At 56.2% G+C, this 21,904-nt stretch overlaps 2 protein-coding genes across 4 annotated transcripts in view; one reads left to right on the plus strand and one right to left on the minus strand.

Moving 5' to 3' along the window:
• Nucleotides 1-9,615, plus strand: part of DAAM2 (dishevelled associated activator of morphogenesis 2) — a 102,336-nt gene extending 92,721 nt beyond the window's left edge. The window contains exons 20-25 of the mRNA XM_081095043.1: nucleotides 2,567-2,735; nucleotides 2,905-3,012; nucleotides 3,927-3,987; nucleotides 5,142-5,273; nucleotides 6,341-6,511; nucleotides 6,794-9,615. Coding sequence (XP_080951169.1) covers nucleotides 2,567-2,735; nucleotides 2,905-3,012; nucleotides 3,927-3,987; nucleotides 5,142-5,273; nucleotides 6,341-6,511; nucleotides 6,794-7,015 — 863 coding nt within the window. The 3' untranslated portion in view covers nucleotides 7,016-9,615. The remainder of the gene's footprint in view (nucleotides 1-2,566; nucleotides 2,736-2,904; nucleotides 3,013-3,926; nucleotides 3,988-5,141; nucleotides 5,274-6,340; nucleotides 6,512-6,793) is intronic.
• Nucleotides 9,545-21,904, minus strand: part of MOCS1 (molybdenum cofactor synthesis 1) — a 35,410-nt gene continuing 23,050 nt past the window's right edge. The window contains exons 4-11 of one of the 3 annotated variants that reach the window (XM_081095046.1): nucleotides 18,446-18,610; nucleotides 16,748-16,809; nucleotides 16,353-16,464; nucleotides 15,950-16,062; nucleotides 15,360-15,470; nucleotides 12,977-13,097; nucleotides 12,468-12,515; nucleotides 9,545-11,658 (exon numbers count right to left, since the gene is read on the minus strand). In XM_081095046.1, coding sequence (XP_080951172.1) covers nucleotides 10,898-11,658; nucleotides 12,468-12,515; nucleotides 12,977-13,097; nucleotides 15,360-15,470; nucleotides 15,950-16,062; nucleotides 16,353-16,464; nucleotides 16,748-16,809; nucleotides 18,446-18,610 — 1,493 coding nt within the window. In that variant the 3' untranslated portion in view covers nucleotides 9,545-10,897. Of the gene's footprint in view, nucleotides 11,659-12,452; nucleotides 12,516-12,976; nucleotides 13,098-15,359; nucleotides 15,471-15,949; nucleotides 16,063-16,352; nucleotides 16,465-16,747; nucleotides 16,810-18,445; nucleotides 18,611-21,904 lie in introns of all 3 variants that reach the window. The other 2 variants (XM_081095048.1, XM_081095047.1) reach the window with 2 other exon arrangements.

Raw genomic sequence — 21,904 nt, forward strand, 5'->3', positions numbered from 1 at the left:
ACGCTCAGATGATGTCCTGTTCCTGCGGCCGCTCCTCAGCTCTCCCTAAGGTAGTCACTGCGGCCGAGAGGAGTCCACCTTTCACATCACCAGGCAGAGCGGGGCGTGGTTAGATGGCAAAACCTGCCGGAAGGTCGTCACCACCCGGCTGTAGCTGCTGTTCTAGAAGGGCCCACAGGTCTCCTCCCTCCCAGGGGTGGGCAGAGGCGGCTGAAGTGTACCTTACAGAATCAGGTCAGTGGGCTTGACGGGGTGGGGACAGAGGAGGGTGCAGGAGTGGGGTTCGTATTCCTCCCTTCAGTTCTCCGAGGAAATACTCCTGGGTGAGCTGGTTGGTGAGCGATTGACACCCCTCCACACACCCTCCATCCTCTGGGCCCATTCCCCAAACTTGACAAATGTACCAGTTCTTTTATGAATATATTCATAAGCATTTCTTGAATATAGTCTTATGAATATGTTCATTTTGGGGATATACCAAATTTACTGATTCTTATTATGAATACATTTACTGAATATAGGCAAGATGAATACGGTCTCCAATGTAAACATCCTCCTATGAATGTATTCATGAGCCCATTATGCGTATGGATGCCTCTGAACTGTCTGCACTGCACGTGGGACTCTCCCCATTTGCACTGATTTCCTTTGAACTCGTCATCTGTTTTGCCAACATTTCAGCATTTTCAGGAGGATTCCTTTGCAAATTTTTCAAATAGCTTATCAACCAAAGAGAAACGATCCCAACCAATAAAAACTGCTGGAAACTTTTATAAGCAGTTTTATTTTAAAGTGAACTTTTTATTGAAATGTGCGTGTGGAAAAGGACACGGAATCATGAGTCCCACTTGGGGAATGACGGTGAAGTGAGCTCACGGTGTGATTGACATCAGGTCGAGTGGAATGTTTCTAGCCCCTTCTTCATGCCCCCCCTCAAACATTACCCCTCCAACCACTGCCCTCCCCTCCTCTCTAAAGGTTTTGTCCAGCCTGAGCGTTATAGAAGTGGGACAGAGTATGAATAATTTTATGCTTGTTCCTTTTGCTCAGCATTATGGTTGTGCGTTACTCCTGTTGTTATGTGTAGCAGTGGGTTATATATTCTCAGGGCTGCATTTTATTCCATTTATCAATATACCATAATTTATTTCACCAGTCTATTTGTAATTTAAGAAGGGGGGGACTGGAAACCATTCAAATGCCCTTCAAGTGTAAGGTCATAGAATATGTACATGCTCGACTTCAGAAGCTACTGACAATCCTTCCATATTACTCTCCTCCTCCTCCTCCTCCTCCTCCTCCTCCTCCTCCTCCTCCTCCTCCTCCTGCTTTTTCTTCTTCTTCTCCTATAATTACCTTTAACTGTCTTGAAGATTTTCTGCACACGTTTAGCAGACGGTTCTCATTTTGTCTTCATAGCAGCATCTTACAGCATGTTCAGTTTGGCATAAGCCAAAGATCAGAGGCTACTTTGGTCTCCTTATCACCACATTTAATAATCAAAAGGCAATTCCACAGCTAGTGGCCAGCATTTCAGTGTAGGACTTGTCTCCCGATTCTGCACATTTGCCTTAAATACAGAGGAGCTGAGGAAGGGCCATGCCCTCCACATTAGACTTCACTACTGAAGTTCTGGTCACTGCTGTCTTAACTTGTATTTCCAGCCAAGCCAGTACTTAAGACAAGAGGATAAAATGGCTAAAATACCTAAAGGTGGGAACGTTTTTAAAAATGATATTTGCCCTAGCCGGTTGGACTCAGTGGATAGAGCGTCGGTCTGCGGACTGAAGGGTCCCAGGTTTGATTCCAGTCAAGGGGACATGCCTGGGTTGCGGGCTTGATCCCCAGTGGGGGGCGTGCAGGAGGCAACCGATCAATGATCCTCTCTCATCATTGATGTTTCTATCTCTCTCTCCCTCTTCCTTCCTCTCTTAAATCAATAAAAATAAATAAATAAAAATGATATTAAACAGATGTCAAATCATCTATTTACTTAAAGACACCATCATCTACAAAGCACACCATTATCTTATAGAACAAACGTAATTTGGGAATATTACAGTTGGTGATATGTTATCATTTAATTTGATAGGATATTTTTCTTTCCAAAAATATCAATAAAATTCAGCATTTCAAAAAGAGATATGGATAGTCCCATAATATGTAAAATGCTGAAATTTACACTTTCATCACTAAGTTTAGAAAAGTGAAAGTATTATGAGCTTATATATCTCCAGAGAAAGAATATATTAATAATCTTTTAATATCCACAAGAAAAAATATTCTCGAATATATATTCTTAGGAAGAGTTGGCGCATTCTAAGAATGCGTTATTTGGCAAATTGGCGTGTGGCGAGCTGGTCCCGGCCCTGGCGGTGGGCAGGTGTGGAGTAGCTGGTCTGTGGCGGCGTGGGCACGGTTCCTGCCCCTCTGAGAGTGCAAGACACTTGCAGCCCCTTTTCTGGACTTTGTGGTGGCACCATCCTGGGGGGTGAGGGGACCAGCTGCCCTGGCCCTGTCTGTAGGGATCTGAACTGTCCCCCCACCCCCCCCCCCCGCCCCCCAGCCATCCTGCTGGCCTCCCGGGAGCTGGTCCGCAGCAGGCGCCTGAAGCAGATGCTGGAGATCGTCCTGGCCATTGGGAACTTCATGAACAAGGGGCAGCGTGGGGGCGCCTACGGGTTCCGGGTGGCCAGCCTCAACAAGATCGCCGACACCAAGTCCAGCATCGACAGGTGCGGCCTGCCTGCTTCCTGAGCCTCCATCACCCCCGCTCCCGGCCTCGCCCCTCATCCCTTGGGCCCTCCCTGCATTTCCAACCCAGCCCCTGGCCTCTCTCTACACCTCAGCCTGGTGTCCTGCTGACCCTGGTTCCCTTAGCCATGAGCTGCCTTTCCCCCGCAGGAGCATCTCCCTGCTCCATTACCTGATCATGATCCTGGAGAAGCACTTCCCCGACATCCTGAACATGCCCTCGGAACTGCAGCACCTTCCGGAAGCCGCCAAAGTCAAGTGAGGGGTCCCTCCGAGGCCGCATCCTCTCATGTCCACACACGCTCTTGTCCGAATGTCCTCCTTGGGGCTACTCTGGGCTGACTAGGGAGGGGCAGTGTCTCTGAGTCTGCCAAATGAAGACAGACTATTTGCTCTTCAAACCTTTATTCGGGGATCTCCCAGGAGTCAGCGTGGGGCTGGGGAAGGGAGCCAGGGATGGGAAGGCTGCTAATAGGGGTGTCATTCCACCAGCTACCACTGGGGGCAGCTGCAGCTTGACCCTTTCCAGGGAAGTCAGGGAGATAGTGCAAGACACTCTTCTAGTCTTGCCAAGTGGTGAGGGAGCTGGGACATCATACACCATCTCCTGTCCGTCACTGGCTGAGGGGCTCAGGGGGTGGGGCATTGCTCTCTGGCTCCCAGAAAAAGGGCTCATAGCCGAAGTCAGCACTGCACACTGCAGTGAATGGTCCAGGGAGATGTGGGTGGGGCACCCGCAGCATCTGCTATAGGCAAGAGGTCAGGCCTGAACATATACGTATAAGCTGATAGAAGCATCTTCAGTAGAAGCAGAAATGCAGTGGTACATGGCTAGCATCATCAAATGCTTACTGCTTGCAAGTATAATACTTGTAAGTTATGGACTTACACCTATCCCCTGGTGGTAAAAAATAAATCCATGCCAGAGGCCATGTGTTAGAAACCTGACATTTCCGGTCTCAGGGGTTCTATAGAGCATAAGCTTCACCCCTGTTATTCTATAGCTGCACCGGCAGAGCACAGTGGGTGGGGAGGAAGGCGGAGATTGGTTACGTGTTAGTGGCCAATGCAGGACTGGGGTGCAGGCCCACTGAACCCCAGGCCTCAGGGTTTAGAACTGCCCTCTGCTGGGCCACCCTCATCTCCTGTCCCTCCCTCGTGTCCCCCCACAGCCTGGCAGAGCTGGAGAAGGAGATAGGCAACCTCAGGAAGGGCCTCAGAGCGGTCGAGGTGGTGAGTACATCGTTCCTGCCATGGGGGTTTGAGGGCTGCGGTCAGGGGCACTGGGTCAGACGGTGGGCCCCCAGGCGGCAGACCCTGTCAGACGCCTGCCCGGCCCAGCGCTCCTGGCTTGGGTGCTAGAATAATGAGCACAGCCTCTAGCACAGAGCCAGCCTCAGGGAGGATGATTGGCTTATCCGGGGCTTAAAGTTAGTCTCTCAAGGGGGGATCCTGAGACTAACCCGGTCCCTGTCCAACGTGTGTACTGGGTGGTGGAGTGGACTGAACCGTAGATCAGACACATGCTTAACTCTGACTCCAGTAGGTGGGAAAGAGGACCCACGTCCTCTGGGCGCCGGCGAGGGGCAGGTGGCACAGTGTGACACTGGGGCCCGCTATCCCCAGGAGTCCCTGCCTCATGTCTCTTTACCCCTCCCAGGCCCTAGAGGAGCCTGGCTGCACTCTTTGCTGGAGACCCAGGTCTCTGGTCACCACCATTCCTGCTCTGATGGCTCCTCTGACGACATTGTCTCTGGCCCTAGGCTAGGCTGGCTCAGTGTGGGGATGTCCCCAGTCCTCTGTCCCCCATACCCATCTTCACTGAGTGCATGGGGGGGTATGGGGGGGGGGCGCGTGTCACGGGTATGGAGAATGAGCTTAGAGAACAAAGTTAAATATGAGAAAGAACCTTTCGCTGCCACTCTGAGGGTGACAGCCAACGTATCAAGTGCTTCCCGAAGCATGGTCCAGGCCAGCAGCGCCAGCAAGATCTAGGAACGCGTCTCCCACCTGGATGTGCACACGGCTCACCTGAGGGTCTCGCTAAGAGGCAGACTCTGATCCCATAGGTCTGGGTGGGACCCGAGAGCCTGTGTTTGTTCACCTTCCCCAGGTGAGGCCGATGCGGCTGGTGGCAGGCCACTCTTGGGTAGCCCGAATCTAGAGACAGGAAGAGGGCAGGGTGGGCGAGGGAAGGAGAGAGGTGGATGGACTGGCTGGTCACTCCCCCAACCTTTTCCACCCTTAAAACTGACACCCAGGTGTTCCTCTTCCCAAGGAAGGCTCACTGCCCCATGACGGACAAGCAGGGAGGGCGGGGTGGTGACCCGGAAGTCCCGACTCCGACCCACCGCCAGTCTAACCAGCACTTCACTCTCCCCCCTCAGGAGCTGGAATATCAGAAACGCCAGGTGCGGGAACCAAATGACAAGTTCGTCCCCGTCATGAGCGACTTCATCACGGTGTCCAGCTTTAGCTTCTCAGAGCTGGAGGACCAGCTCAGTGAGGCCCGGGACAAGGTGAGGGTGCCCAAGCCTCCGCTCACCCTAGCCTAGCCCGCCCCACTCCTCTCTAATGCGGCCTTATGTCGACGGGACTCCTTCACCCACTCCTACCGGGTGCCCCAGAAGGGACAGACCCAGAATCGCAGAGCCCCGAGGACCAACCACATCCTCACTCCCACCAGGAAGCAATAGCAACTCTGATGCAAAGACCCTAACCCATTCTTCAGGTGTCGGGCACCGCATTGCTTTACCTCGGTCTCATTGCCCACTTTATGGGTTTGTTGAACGGTTATTGGCCCTTTCCACAGATACGTGCACCGAGATCCAGAGAGGTTCAGGAACTTGCCCAGGCTGCCCGGCTGTGCTGGACAGAGCTGGGTCAGAATGACTGGAGCCCAGCTTCGGCCTCAGTTCCTGCCTCCCGCACTGACTTGCACGTGGACCCGTCTGTGGGAGTTTTAGTAAAACGTGCATCCTCCTTCCGGGGGTCCGGAATGGGGCCTGGGGTCCAGCAGTGCTGAGACGCTCACGGGAGCTCCCGCGCGGGTCCGTGGAGCACACACGGGGCAGGGAGGTCTTCCTTGGAGGACTCTGAGTGGGTCAGAGGTGGTGGCTCTTATTGAAGAGCAGTGCCTGGTTCCCTCTGTTAACTCGTTAACCCCCACAACAACACTGAAGTAGGTTCTATTATCATCCCCACTTTACAGATGAGAAGACTGAGGCACAGGACACGTAACTAACTAGCCCAATAACTATGAGCTCTGAGGTCCTTTTGCTTTCTGACCAGGCAGTTCGGTCCCAAGGTCTGTAGCTCCTGTCCCATACTCACGCCGTGACAGACCCAGAAATGGCTCTGGGCAGCCTCGTCAGCCAGCTTGGACCCCCATGTCCCCAGGGTGTCTACCTCCACCTTCTCCTTCAGCCTTGTCTGCACCCTGCTGCCAAGGGGGCACCCCTTCTCCAGCCCTGATCCCATGCAAATGCCCCAGCCTCGGCCTGGGCTCAGCTTTGACTGGCGCCCAGCTAACCACGTGGCCCATGGTGCTCAGGGGTGACTCTCCAACCTCTTCTCCCCCTTACAGTTCTCCAAGGCCCTGGTGCACTTTGGGGAGCAGGACAGCAAGATGCAGCCAGACGAATTCTTCGGCATCTTCGACACCTTCCTGCAGGCCTTCTCCGAGGCCCGGCAGGACCTGGAGGCCATGAGGAGGAGGAAGGAGGAGGAGGAGCGGCGGGCGCGCATGGAAGCCATGGTGCGTGGCGGGCAGAGCCTGTAGGGGGAGAGGCAGGTCCGAGTGGGGTGCCCCCAGGGGACAATGGTTGGAGTGTGTGCCAGGAGGGCAGTGGCTAAGAAACACTGTAGGGACTGATGTCACACACACCCCCACCCCCCCGAGGAGAGAATGCTTTCAGCCTGAGAGAGCACAGGGCGTCCTGGGAGGGCGGGCCCAGCTGGGAGGTACCCCTGCTGGGAGACATGGTTTAGAGGTCAGGGGTGGCTGCTCTGGCCTCAGCCTATCTCCCTCCCCCTGCAGCTAAAGGAGCAGCGGGAGCGGGAGCGGTGGCAGCGGCAGCGGAAGGTCCACGCAGGCAACGCGCTGGAGGAGGGCGGCGAGTTCGACGACCTGGTGTCAGCCCTGCGCTCTGGGGAGGTCTTTGACAAGGACTTGTGCAAGCTCAAGCGCAGCCGCAAGCGATCAGGGAACCTGGCCCTGGAAGTCACCCGGGAGCGGGCAATCAACAGGCTAAACTGTTGACTTGGGCACTGGCCGCACAGGAGGCCAGGAGACAGGGATGGCCAGGGGCTGAGTGGAGGAGACGGGACACTCAACCACATGGTGCTCGGCTTTGAGCCCTGGGCTGGGTCCTGGGGTGCGGCTGTGTGAGGCAGGACCAGGCATCTCCCACATGTACCTGAGGGGCTCCTCCCTCTCCTCTTCCCATTACTCGTCCTGCTTCTGGGCCCCAGGATCACCCTCCGAGGCCCACTGGGACGTCCCTGGCAGGCTCAGCACCCACATGTTGGCACAGAGCTGCCCAGATCCAGCCTGGACAGGTCCCTGGGTCTTGCTCAGCTATCATGTGCAGTGGGCAGTACCTGGGGGGTGGGCACCCCGAGAGCCAGGTGAGAGATCCAGGCTCCCAGCCCTTAAGAGGCGGCTAATGGGACATAGACCTGAGCCCACTGCCCTCTTGATGGAGAAGGAGGAGGCGCTGTGTATCCTGGATGTGCTCTAGGAAAGATGCTGAGGGTACCACAGGGAGCAAGTCGTCAGGACGCAGAGTAGCAGAGCCTGCTTCCTCCATCACCACTCACTCCAGCCTCTCGCAGGTCTAAGCCTCCCCCTTCCTTCCCACTGCCACCTCCATCCTGTCTACTAACCCAGAATCCCACCTGTGGGTTCCCTGGCTACGGCTCCCCATCAGGTACTTGATGAATCTGATAAGGGAAGGGTTGCAACAGAGACCCCCCTCATCACCATACTTTGTGCCTTGGGCATAGGGACCCTGGGCCATGGTCCTGAGAGACGGTGACCTCACACAGCCCCGCACCAGAGCTTTCTGGTCTACCGCTCATGTCACTCAGACCCCACACTCTTTCTGGCGTCTGCCTCCGAGCAGAAGCCGCGGTGACCTCCATCCTGTCCAGCATAAGGAGGCCCCCTCAAACCACGTGTGCCTGGCTGGCTGAGGCTGGCCCTGGGGTCAGTTCCCGGGAGGGTCCTGAGGGCGGGCTGCCCTCTGCATTTGCACACCTTCTCCGAGGTGTCTCCTCCTCTGAGGCCATCAGACCTGGGCTGGCACAGGCGGGGAAGCGAGGGAGACGGGGTGGGGGAGGCTGACTTCCCTGGGGAGGGCACTGCCTGAAAGGCCACCCCCCTCATCGGTACCTGATTGGTTCTTCAACCTGCCTGCCCAGGGGCTCACTCTGGCCCTCTGTTCCCATTTCCCATTCTGCATCTTGAGTGGGTGAGTCGATGGCTGTATCTAAGCAAAATGCTGTCTTCTAAAGGAGGTGAGGTCACTTCCATCAGGACTCTTATTTTCAACATACCCCCCCCCACACACACACACACACACCCAGAGTTCACCTTTCGTCCTGCCTGCACCCCATCCAGGGGCTCCTCGCCTCCTGTTCTCCTGACTCTCCCTTTATGTTTCTGCCCTTCTAACCTGCTCCTGGCTCAGGCTCAGGCTCAGGGCTATGCCAGTGGACAGACTGGTGGGCTGGGCCCACGCTCCAGCTGCCTCTTTTCCCTACATCAGACCCCTGGGGGTGGGGCCATAGTCGCTTCCAGGGAAGAAACAGGGTTGGTGAGCCCAGCATGTGTGTTGGTTCGAGGAAGATTAGAGCAAACGCAAGTCTGGCCAGGACCTGGGTGCAGGGCCATCCCGGAGCCCAGGTGAGGGCAAGGCAAAGGCTTCCAGGAAGAGCTGCGGGGGCTGATACCGCCCGCACAGCCAGGAGCCGCGCTGAGGGCTGGCGTGGGGAAGAGGGAAGGTGGTAGGTGGGGCCTCTGGACTCCTCTCCCCACCTGGCTGGGGTGCAGCTAACCCACGGGGCAGGGCACAGGGCGGGCTCCACTGCCATCCGACAGGTGTGCCACATCCCAGCCTCGCCACCCGCCACGGAGACTGGATGTGTCCCACGGAAGACAAGGGGTATGGAAGCTGACAGAGACACGTGGGATGCGCAGGAAAGCAGTTTGACCCTATAGAGGACACATGCATTGTTCCAGGGTTCTGGCTTCTCACCCCGATTTTCCCTTCTCTATTTATTATTTTCAAGATCTGGCCAGTGGCTCTGGCACGAGACACCGCTGTGGCCAGATCTCCAAGAGTGCCTTGGACCACAGACCATCGCGGCCAAGGGGCTAGTGCCCCGTGGATTCGGCTGTGCTGGTCCTGGATATGCTACATGTTTACGCCCGTGTTTGTTCCTTGGTCTCTTCCGGTGCCCTTCCTGCCACCCCCGGGTGAATGCCTCCCGCTGTCTAATTTTGTGTCCAATGTAAAATCCACTTAACCTAAGGCAACCTGTCCCGTTCAGCAGCAGCACCCCCTCCCGTGATGGAAGTAAGGTGTGTCTAGGGCAATGGGAGGAGCAAGTTCTCCAGGGGCAGGGAAGGGGCTGGCCCAGGCTCCCCCCAGCCCCATCCTGTTTCCACCCACTGGGGAGCCGTGGCCGTTCCCCCGCCTCTACCTGGGCCGCCTTCTTGCCAAGGCCGCTCTCGCCAGCGGTCTCAGAGGACAAATGAGGCTCGTGTACGAAATCGGCTGCGTCCTTTTTACCCACACCTTTTTTATAAGAATATATTGTAATACTAAAAAATATTAAACCCATACCACCCCAGCCTGCCTTGAAACCCGTGCTTTCTTCTCGTGAGGGGCTGGGGGGTGTGGGGAGCGCTGAGGGCCCAGCGGCGACACTTGCAGGGACTGTGCACTCCCGGGCACCTGGACCGGAGCTTGAAATCGGGAGCTTGGCCTTTCCCTTTCCCGAGCTGGCTGTTAAGCATCCCCAGCACCCCGGGTGCCGGGCACAGGGAGGCAGGTGGGAGGTCCCTGAGGACAGACCCGAGGAGGCCCATCCACGTTAGAGGACCCAGCAGCCCAGTCCAGTGTTGGGGCTGTGAAACCCAGGAACCTCTAACGACTTCCTGATCTCTAATAGCCAGTGACGAGCTTCAGACACCCCCTGACTGTCTTACTGCAGACGGTGCCCTTCCACACACACGCCCTCCCCCCGACCCCCACCACCACCTCGCCCACAGGGACCGGGGATGGAGGGCAGGCAGGCACCTGCGGCCTCTCCAGCACCCTCCGGCTCCTCTCCCCTGGGGAGTGGCTTGGGCTGGGGTGCAGGGTGGGCATGAAATCCTAGCAGCTGCGTGCCCCGTGCACAGACAGTCCTCGTTCTCGTGGCTCCGAAGTTGGCATCCAGGCTTTATTTGTGGGCCGTGGGTGAGGGCAATCTCCAGCCCTCTTCTTTCCCTGATATGTTCCGGAACAAAGGGGTGGGGCGGGGCTGGGACAGCAGTGCACGGGGCCAGGAGCCACCTGAGTGGCTGGTCAGGCAGGGCCGCAGCCCCCGGGGGTCCGTTTGGGGGGGCGGAGGTCGGGGAGCAGGCAGGACTGCATTGTTAAACTGGAAGCCTGCCAGTCTGGAGGGATGGGCTCTGAGGATGGGGGGCGGCAGGCAGGCGGGCAGGGCTGTGGCTCCTGGACAGGCGGGCGAAGCCGAAGAGAAGTCCTGTTCCTTCTTCGCGCAGGCGTGCTCTTCCCCTCGTAGCGGGTTCCTCTGCTTCGTGAGCCCTTATCTCTCCCCAGGGAAGCAGCAGAAGAGAAAACACGAAACGAGCCGTGACACGGGCTGGCTGAATGGCCCGCAGATGACACAGCTGACTTCCGTCACTAGCATCGCTCGCTGCGACCCCTCCTGTCACCAGTGTCCAGGAAGGCGGAAGGGCCTGCTGGTTTCTCTCCGGATAAAGGAGGCCTCGCAGGTCACCATTAGCAGGACCTGGGGTTCCTACTGAAGGTCAACACTGACGGGGTTAAAGGAACTAGACGTCCTTCCCTCGGCCCGAGCGCATCCCTCTGGACCTGGCTGGGCCGTGGGTGAGAGGGCAGGAGCTCTAGGTCCGGTGGAAGTCCCCCCGCTGGCCCCCCGTCTTGCTGATGAGCTTGATGTCCCCCAACACGATGTCCCTGCTGACCGCCTTGCACATGTCGTACAGGGTGAGAGCGGTCACAGCGGCTGAGGTCAAGGCCTCCATCTCCACCCCGGTGGGGCCTCGAGCCCGGCAGGACGCCTGGATCACCACGGCGTGGCGTGTGCTGTCCAGCTCCAGCTGCACGTGGACGTGGCTCAGGGCCACGTGGTGGCACAGAGGAATCAGCTGGCTGGTCAGCTTGGCGGCCTGGACTCCGGCCAGCTGGGCCACCACCAGGGCATCTCCCTTCTTCAGCCGGTTCTCTTGGACGAGTCTGAAGGCCACCGGCCCCAGGAGGACCATGGCGGAGGCCACGGCCACCCGCTCTGTGTCCGGCTTACCACCCACATCGACCATAGCTGCCCGGCCTTCCGTGTCCACGTGGGTTAGCTGGTCCGAGGTTGGCAGCGATCCTGAGTGGGTGGCAGGAGCCCGGGACCCGGGGCTAAGGCACTTGGGGTTGGTGTCTGAGTCTGGGTGGGAACAGTAGTGTCTCTGAGGGGAGCCAGGCCCCAGCCACCGCTGGGCGAGGGGAGGGGTCTGGGGCCCCCGACAGCCCTTCCACAGAGTCGCCACCTGGTTGGAGAGACTCGCTCTGTGTCTCAGACTCTGAACGCCGAGTGGGTCCCAAGAGGAAATGCTTGGAATGGCTGGTGGGGAATCTTGGAGCATCAAAAACAATCCTGCAAGAAGGAAGACAGACTCAGGGCAAAGGGCATTCTTTTCCCCGCCTCCTCTCGCAACCCTCCCCCCCCCCCCCCACTCTGGTTCTGCCCACACCACGGGAGGAGGCATGGAGAGCACAAAGCCCAGCGAGAGAGAAGCCGCCACGTGCAGCCCTGTATCAGAGGTGCTTTTGTTCGCGGCATCCCATGCAATGAGAGACGTCCTCATCACGCAGTTCCCAGGAGTTAAGGAGCCTGGAGGCTGCGATCGTGGCTGTGTCCTCCCTGGCGAGGTGAGTAAGCGGCACTCCTAGCTTCCTGCTCAAGCTCTGCGCTGCGCAGAAGCCAGCGACACATCGCCCGGTGGGTGCTAATGGCCCAGATGCACCCGTGCGCGGCCCACACTCCAGAGGGAAGACACCTGTCACTGCTCCCAAGCCGGGACGTCCCAGAGCCGAGGACAGGTTCTGCCTTAACCCGGAGCTCTACATGTGGGGAACGGCTTGGCGATCATTAAATCCGGAGGACCCCCCAGTTTCTGGTGACACAATGACTATTCCTGTGGCATGCTTGGTGCAGGGGTGCGTGCAGAGGGAAGAGCAGAGGCAGTCAAAGCTTGAAGAGGCATGACAGGATGAGGGGGCAGAACAGGATGAGGGGGCAGGACAGGATGAGGGGGCAGAACTGGATGAGGGGGCACAGAAGAAAACCAGGGCTGCGAACACAGGGATGAAATGCAGGGTCTAGGGGTGCCTTATGGCAGGGGGCCCCACCCCACGGAACCCCAATGACAAGGGCGAGTGGTTACGTACTGCTGGGTCACCCACCGATGAGGATCATGGGCCGGTTCTTCATCTGGGAGATACTGAACATGCCTGGGGTGAGGGAAGGATGGGGAGGGAGAGCGGGGGAGGGAGAGCAGGGGAGGGGAGAGAAGGAGGGACAGTTCGTGACACAAACATGGACACAGTGGTGTGACAGCCCGTGTACATGCACTCACCCAGGAGCACCCGACAAAGCCCCCACTGTGTGCTGCGGGCCACCCAGGCCCGAGCCCAGAAGTCTGACGCCAGGCCCTGCCCTCCTGACAGAAGACCGTGTGTGGGAAGAGAGGGGCAATGACACCCCTTTCCCCACCAATGAAACAGCCCAAGAGAATTCGGGGACCTGTCCCTTGTGGTCTCCACTGTGCCAGCCTCCCAGGAGGAGAGCCATCACCGCACCCCAAGTCTCGGGGCCCAACGCTGAGTCCCCAGCTCCGTCAGGCTGTGCTTTGTCCTCCCCCCAAACTCTGCTTCCCTCCTGCTGACCGTGGCCCGCCCACCCCACCCCTTACCTGCGTGCTGCCGCTTCTTCCTGCCCACGGCGGCCCCGATGATCCCCAGCAGCTCCTCCTCAGGCGCCCCCGCCCGCAGGTGATCCCGTAGGGAGACCTCTGAGTTCCCAAAGAGGCAGACCTGAGGGGGTCATCGCGGGTGAGGACAATGGGCCTCCTGCACCCCTGGCCCTGGCCCATCCCTGGAGAACCCTCTGGGCTGAGACCAGCGTCCAGGCCTCCCACGGCTGGGCGCAGTCAGGGCAGGACTTTCTGCCACCAGGGGCAGGAGGAGCCGGATGGAGGAGTCCGGCTGGAGGGCAGGAAGCAGACTCGGACATCCCTGGCCTCTCTCTGGCTTGCGATCATGTCGCCTTCAGCTTGGAGAGTGAACTTTAAAAAACGGAATTGGTGCCCATGGTGCACTCTCCCAGGACCTTCCCTGGAATGGCCTCCTGAGGCGTCCTCACTGAGACCCAGCAGTCCCCTCTGCGCACCCCATTTTCCCTCGGGCCCTCCTGCTCCCTCGTCTCATGGACATTACTTGCCGGCCCCTGTCCCACTCCAGTGCGGACAGCAGGGGGCTGGGGGAGGCCATCCTGTGGTCAGTCACACTGACTCAGGGCTCCCAGCCCTGAGAGAGGCTGGGGTTCTGGGGGCTCCAGAAAGAAAGATACCCACCACCCTCCCACAGAACCTTATGAAGCACCTACTATGTGCCAGCGCTCTACAAGGCTCTGTGGACTCAGAGACAGAAGGATGTTTGAGGAGCCCCTGAGGGCAGAGACCACCCAAGAAGACAGGCGAGAAATCTAAGCAAAAGGTACACCTACTTCCCCATGCTGCTCCCGTCCTCACTCCCCACCAGGCCCCGGGTGCTACTCTCCGCCCCTCTCTGCCCCCAGGAGGCCCGGGGACTGCACCTTCCAGGCCCCCTCCAGCTGCCTCTGCCTGGGCTGGGCTTGGCTGACGGGAGAGGAGAGCGTGAGAGGAAAGGGAGGCTGGCGCTTCCTCCCGCTTCCTCCCTGCTCTGACTTGTTGGAGTGGCTGCTTCCCTCATAGTGACACCAAGCAGGAGGCCACTGCGCCAGCCTCTGGCTTTCACTGGCCCCAATGGCACCACCTCCTCCCCTCCCGCTCCCCCCAGAGTGGGACCAGCTGCTGCTCATGGGTGCCTCACACCCCTCCCAGCCCCCGTCACCTGCACCACCAGCAGCTCCCTCAGTCCGGTCCCTTCATACCCACCTTCCATTTCCTGCAGAGCCTCAACTCACCACCCACAGTTCAGGTCCATTTTAAATCCCAGCCCAGGAAAACCTTTTTGCTTTTTAGTAACAGCTGAACGATTCCTTCTGGATGGCAAACCTGAAGCATCTGAAACCCCCCACCCCTACCCCCAGTCCTAACCAGGTCCCAGAGTCAACATCTACCTGATGCCTTTCTCTCCACCCGCCACCTGCACGGCCAAGTCCCCTTTCCTCCTTCCCATCTTCACCGCACACTCCTACACATTTGGGACATCGCCAAATGGCCATCTAACCAGTCTTCCTATTTCCAACTTCAACCTGCGGATTATTTTTCCTAAAATGTGAACAGGTGGCCAGGTCTCCCCCGCTGCTCAGAAACCCTGCACAGCCCCCCCCCCCCCCTCGGCAAGAGAACACTCCGCACCTTCTCCCTTCTCCCTGGGCACTCGAGCCCCCTCCACGCTCCTCCCGGCGGCTCCGAGTGTGATCTGCCCAGGATCCTGGGATTACCCAGACCCTCCTCCCCTGCCCTCACTTCCACCCGGCCATCCTTCCAGGCCCACCACCCGCTCCCTCAGGTTCAACCCTTATATCCATCACCCTTATGTCCATCACTCATTGGACCAAGAATCCTGCACCTGCGCACATTAGCAGCATTACCAGCTTTGTTTGGTCTTAGCAAGGAGCCTGTGTGCCCCTAAAGGGCAGGGCAGGTCTATGTCTCCCTTTCATCCCTCAGGGCAGGCGCACAGCACATGTTCATTAGACATGAGTAAGGAGGCTGGTTTCAGAGCTGAGCCCCTGGCTGGTGGGAGGGGCCAACATGGGGGGCGGGGAGGAAGGCAAAATGCACAGTGACCCTTCACCACCTCCACCCACCATGGTAGCACCAAGTCCTGGAAAATGGCTCCCAATCAGCTGCCAGTTACTAGGAGGGAGGGGGGAAGGGAGGAAGGGAGGGGGGAAGGTTGGGGGAAGAAGGGAAGAAGGACAGGGAAGGGATAAATCAGGGTGCTGGTTCCATGGGCGCCATCAGTTCACCTTTCCCTGCTGCTCCCATGACCTCCCCAAATCTGACACTATTTCACCCCCCACCCCGTGTGCCCCGCTGTCTCCCCTCCACTCGGGGCCGGTGGGAGGGATGTGCAGACACTCACCTTGAGGTTCCCGTCGGCTGTGATGCGCAGCCGGTTGCAGGTCCCACAGAAGTGCTCAGACATGGACGTGATGAAGCTGAGCTGGCCTCGGAAGCCAGGGACGCGAAAGGTCTGGGCGAGGAGGGAGAAGGGCAGTGGCGGGAACCTGGGAGGAGAGGGCCGCTCTCCCTGCCGACCTGAGCCCTCACTGCACGGCCGCTCGGGGAAGCCTTCGGAAGGGAGCACCCCGGGCCCTCAGACCACAGAAGACTCAGGCACACAAGTGGGGACGAGCTCTGCCCGTGCCTGGCCTGCCGAGCAGACCAGCTAAGCATACGGGGACCGGAGCACCGCGGCCAGAGCAGGCCCGTAGGGGAGCAGACTGAGCACCCCTCCCCCACTTACTGGCATGTGTCCTGTCAAGTCCCTTTACCCCTGCCCCACGCCTGGCCGTTTCTTTATCCTCTTGATCCGGGAGAAGGGAGGCTGCTGTGCTGGCACTGAAGGGCGTCCTGCTAACTGGCACTGCCCTACATCGCTGCTCTCTGACCTCCCGCAGCCCCTGCCAGCTCTCCTGAACTTCCCCCGCCCAGCCCCAGGCTGCCCCCAACCTTGGCTGTGCTGGATTCCTCCTCGGGCAGCTTCTCCAGCTCCGGCCACTGCTGCCGGAGGGTGTCCAGCATCTCCTTGTAGCTGACCATCTTCTTGACGTTCCATTTGTTACCTGTATGGGGGTTGGAGGCTCCCAAGTCCAGCACGGCAGGAGCCCACCCTCCCCCACAGCCCGGAGTCAGGAGGCCCTGCCTATGCCTCTGATGCCCATGCAGCCCTAGCCTAGCCCTGCCGGGCCCCTCCCCACCATCTCTGGAGAAGTTTCCACACACACAGCAGGGTCGGAGGTCAGCAGCACCCACAGTGTGAGCCAGACCTTGCTGCCTCATACACCCTTCACGGGGGCTCCATGCTCTGCCCGCAGGCCCGGCCTCCTCTTCCCTCCGCACCCCCATCACTGACCATCAAAGGGCATGTACTCTATGAAGCGCACGTCCAAGGGGAGGCCCTCGGTCAAGGCCACAAAGTCCAGGAGCTCGTCCTCGTTCAGGCCGCGCATCACCACGCAGTTCACCTGCCCGGGATGAAGGGACCATGAGCGCTGCCCCTCGGGGCTGCTTTGCAGGGGTGACCTTTGGGGGTCTGGGACCTGCCTGGGCTCTCCAGTGGAGGTCCCGGTCCTTGCCCTTCACCCCACAGCTCTCCTTGGGTTTGGGGAATCCACGGGGGTCACAGTTCTGCCCTCCCTTGCGTTGTGAGGGGCAGGGCTGGATGCAGTGGGTAGGGAAGTGGTGGCCAGGAGCTGACAGGGAAAGGCCAAGCCAGGGTGGAGGGACAGAGCAGTGGCCCGCCCTCACCTTCACGGGGCTGTAGCCCAGCTCGATGGCCTTGTGGATGCCCTCCATGACCTTGTGGAAGCCTGTGGGAGGAAGAGAAACGGTCAGGAACTCCTCCCTCTCCCGGCTCCTCCCTCACAGCCCTGGAAAGTAAGGCATCTCTGAGACCACTGGGGCCTGGCCAACGACCGTTTTCTGTAAAGGGCCAGATCGTAAATATTCTAGGTTTTGCAGGCCAAGAGGCAAAATTGAGGGTATTATGTAGGTGTATGCCATAAAGATTTCATTGACGCAATTCACAATATGATAATAATTGAGAATAGTTTTTGGTAATACAGGTCCACGTATGGGATGGAAGAAATTATTTTTACAAGGATAATATTTTGCTTGGTTGGGGTTCCTAGTCAATGCTCCCTATCATTAAACTGATCGCAAATGTTACCTGCAAAGCCCATTCTTGGTTCACAGGCTGTTAAAAGCAGGCAGGGGCTGGGTCTGACCCCTGGGCTGTAGTGTGCAACGCAGACCTGGGGGGCCTTCTCGGTCCTGAGAGGGAACTGAGGCCAGAGAAGCAGGGCCCTGCCGGCTGCTGCACACCACATCTCAGAACACAGGCTCCTGGCCCCGTATCCAGGCTTTCTCCCCAACAGCCTGTCCGTTCACATAATCTACATGTTCTCACTAGCACCTGCTGTGCGCGGCTGTGTCAGGGCTGGCGAGCGATCCCCATGCATGTGGTTCTCACCTGTCTCTGTGCTTACCCAGGCTGGCCTGTCCTCCCCTCACCCCCCTCAGCCCCCTTAGCTCACTCCTGCACCCACTGCCTGCCGGTCTCACCCGCCCACAGCCCGCAGAGGCTGCAGATCACATGGGATTCCCAGCCAGGATGTCGGCTGAGAGCGGGTGGCCTGGGAATGGCCTTCATTGTCCCTGCAGCCTTTCTGGACGGGCCCGGTGAAGGAGGGCAAGGGGAGGAATGTGCGGCAGCCCTCCCTCCCTCGCTGGCACTTCAATGGGCACCACAAACCTAGTGGCCTCACACCTCTTCAGTAGCCTGTCCCGCAGGGCAATGTCCTGTGTGTCTGTCCCCTCCCAGTGCCTGGAGCGGGCTTCACGGAGGGCGAGGCCCCGCGAGCACTTCAGCACACGGAGGGCTGTAAACAGGGAGGCACAGGGAGAGGCCGGAACCTCTGTCCCAATGTGCAGCCCACGGCCCGAGACCACAGGGACTGTGGCAGGTCTCCCTCTCGCCCTGCCCTCCCCAATGAAGCCCAGTGGGAGGAGGCTGCGGGAGTCCCTGCTGCAGGGATGACGGGAGAGGCTTACATCCAGGATGGGCACAGGGAGCACCCTTGGGGGCTGCTGAGGGACCCCCACCTGGCAGTGCTGGCCCTGATCCTGGCACCTCAGGGCTGCTGCTTCCACCCTGGGCGGCCCCACATCTCTGCAGAACTCATCACAGGGCAACCAATTCAGCCCAGTCATGAGCAAACGGGGGACAGAGCACAGGGAGGTTGGTCACCATAGCTCTTAGCATCTGACCCCCAAAGGCCTTCAGGGCTGTGGCTACAAAGACAAGGGGCATTTAGAGAGGGTGAGGGGTGAAGCCCAGGATTATCCTTAGCCAAGACACCAAGGGTGAGAGAGAGCCCAGGCCTCTGGCCCCAGCCCCAGCTCCGGGGCCTCGGAGGGCACCTCCATTGGGAGCTGCACGGTCACCTTTCCTGCGGACGATGAACTCAAACTTGGCTGGCACCAGCGTGTCCAGGCTGATGTTGATGGCACTGAGACCAGCTTTCTGGAGCTGAGGCAGCAGGCGGGCGAGGTTGATGCCATTGGTGGTGACGCCGATGGTCCTCAGCCCCTCCAGCCGATGGAGCTGGGCTGCAGGAAGAGAGGAGGAGGCATCAGCCTACTTGCTCTTGGTGAGGCCAAGAGAGGGCGAGTCCAAGTAACATGGATGGACCTCAACTAACCAGGCTCAGCTTAATCAGAAACAAGAATAAAAACAATGATAAAACTAACCAGAAGATTAAACACTGCGTGTTCACTCTGCAAGAGGCTCTGCTGAGGGCTTGGGTGCCTGAGCTCATTGAAGTGTCACGATAATAATGATCCCATTGAAAAGGCAAGAGAAGAAAGGCTCAGAGAAGTGAGAAAATGACAAAGCACACAGCTAGTCAGAGGAAGAGCCGAGAGCCAAATCCATGTGTATGTGACCCCAGAACGATGCTCTTAATAACTAGCTCACAGGTGCTAATACAATGTTATATGTCAATTATATTTTAATACAAAAAAATCAAAGTTAATATCCTCCAGGAGTTAAATATTACATTCTGAAATGAGAAAAATAACTTATTAGCACTCTTAAAAATAAAATATATATAGTTATAGAAAGATATATTCATTATGGAAAGTTAGAATATATATATATATATATATATATATATATATATATATATATATAGTTGTAAAATATATAGTGTAGAAAGAAAAAAACTTAATGAGAAAGCAGAATGGACACATATGAAGAGCAAATGAGCAAATTGGAGTACAACACAATTCTCCCAGAATGTACACAAAAGAACAAGAATAAAAAAACACCACCTACTGACATTTAAATCCAATAAAATCTAGAGAAAGGATACTGTGTCAAAATGTCCACCATGGTTTTCTTTGATCAGTAGTATTATTATAGGTGATTTTTACATTTACTTGTCTGGAGATAAAATTTATTTCAAACCACTTGAATTCATGAATCTTGGTGAAGAATCAGCTTATCTCTGCATGAGAGCAGAAGCCAGGAGTGAAGTGCCCAGATGAAAATTGGGGAAAAGATTGCACAAAAGGCAGCAGAAGATGACACATTTAAGCATCAGTTTGGGGAGGGCTGTGCAGAAGTGCACATGTTCCGGGTATAAGGCTAATATTATACCGCCTTTCTGGAGAGACATGTATGGTAAAGCATTGGACCTGAAATTCCAAGTCTAAGAATTTACCTAAGGAAATAAGTATAGATGTGAACAATATTTAGTACGAAGATGTTTAGTAGACAGCAGTGCATAAGACAGCTGGAAATCATTCTGATACCCAACAATAGAAAACTGGCTAAATTATGCTTTGTTTAGATGATGGAATATTATGCAAACAAAAATGACTCTACAGAATAATATGTTCGGCTGTTGGGAGATACACATGCTATATTAAGTTCAGAGAGCAGGTTAAAAACAGCAGTTAATAGGATTTCCCTTATATATGGATTCTAAAGAACAAAATACATGCTCAACAAAGCAGAAAAAGACTCAGATACAGAGAACAGACGGATAGTTGCCAGACTGAAAGAGGATTGGGTGGCTAGGTGAAAAAGGTGAAGAGATTAAAAGTACAATCGGTAGTTACAAAATACTAGTCACAAGGATGTAAAGTACAGCATATGGAATACATTCAGTCAATAATATTATAATAACTATGTATTGTGTCGGGGGATCATAAGTTATGTAATTGTCTAACCACGATGCTGTACCCTGAAACTAACATAAAATAATATTGAATATCAGCTGTTATGGGGGAGGAGGGGTTAAATAAAAAACAACATCCAGTAGTTTAAAACTAAATGAAACACCAAAATGTTGACAGTGGTTACAACTGGGTAGTAGTTATATATTGTTTTTGCTTACCTAAAATAAACATGTATTACTGTTGTAATAGGAAAGTAAAATTTTAAAAAGAAAAATTGTTTTAAAAAAAGGGGAGGGGGGGAAGCTTTACCCTGGGGCTCTGCCAACATGGAAAATTAGCAGTAGTTGTTGGTTCCCTACACAGAGGGATTCTGGAGAAACACAGAATCCGGGACATTAATTAAAGAAAATCTAGAGAACTCATAGGAAGACGGCCTGGTCTTCTGAACTAGTATGTGGGGACGGCGGGGGACGGGGCGGAGGGGGTTGTAGTCTTGGTTGAAGGTGCCGGCAGAGAATGTCAGCAATGATGGTAAGCAAGGCAGTTCAACTCCCTTCTTGCCCTCACCCGCTGATGCCTCAGAACAACCACTGCTTGTCCCCTTACTGAAGGAATCAGTGGCACGCGCCCCAGGACTAGCTCAGCAGCCACTGGTGGTAAACTCGGGGGAGCTGCCCGAGGCCCACTAGAGGAGGAGCTGAAGACACAGGTGGGGACCTACCAACCTCCTGCATTCATTCCTCTGCCTGCCAAAGCCCCAGGGCTCCTTCCAAACCTGCTTCTCCCTGAGGTTTGAAGGTGAAGACCCACAGGACTGCCACGTTCCCTAAGTCCAGGTGCCACTCTCATAAGCTAAATGAGCAGTATGACCTGGAGCTGCGCAGTGCCCAGCCATGCTGGTCGTGCAGGGGGAGACAAACACGAGTGAACAATGGAGGCGGTCTGGGATCTTGAGCTCCCTGTGCCTACCAAAAACTAAACTCTGGCCTTAACCCTTTTTCCATGAAGCAGTGTCATGTGGGTGATGTGCCACTGAGTCACTCTGACTCCTGATGACGCCATGAATGACTGACACCCATATCCTGCCCTCAACAGCCCTGCTCCGCTCCTGCAGACGCAGGCCCATGGCTGCTGTTATGAAGTCAGCCATCTCAGGTTTGGTCTTCCTCCTTTCCTGCTGCCTCCTATTTCCCCAGCATCACTGTCTTTTCCAAAGAACAGACATGGTCGAAGAGTGTCCGCTTTGGCATTTTTTGCCTCCAGTGATGTTTCGGGTTTAATGTGCTCTTGGACCCACTTGTTCCTCTTCCTGGGGGTCTGCGGTATCTGTGAAGCTCTCCAGCTCCATCTTTCAAATGAATCAATATTTTCCCCTATCAGCCTTCTTCACTGTCCAACTTTTGCATCCATACTTAGCAATTGGGAATATGAGGGTGTGGATGATCTTAGCCTTGGTCTCTATGACACATCATTGCCCTTGAAGATCTTTCCTAATTCTTTCAGGGCCCTTGTGAGTCTCAGCCTTCTCTTGATTTCTTGGCTGCAGTATCCATTTGACTTGATGCTGAACCAAGGTAAGTGAAACCTTAAACAATTTCAATGTCTCCTTTGTCTATGCTAAAGTTGTGTACTTCTATGGTTATGATTTTTGTCTTCTTGGTGTTCAAATAAAGTCCTGATTTGGCACTTTCTTCTTCCACTTTCATCAGAAGTCGTTTC

Source organism: Myotis nattereri, assembly GCF_964212035.1.
Source record: "Myotis nattereri genome assembly, chromosome: 6".
NCBI classification, from domain to species: Eukaryota; Metazoa; Chordata; class Mammalia; order Chiroptera; family Vespertilionidae; genus Myotis; species Myotis nattereri.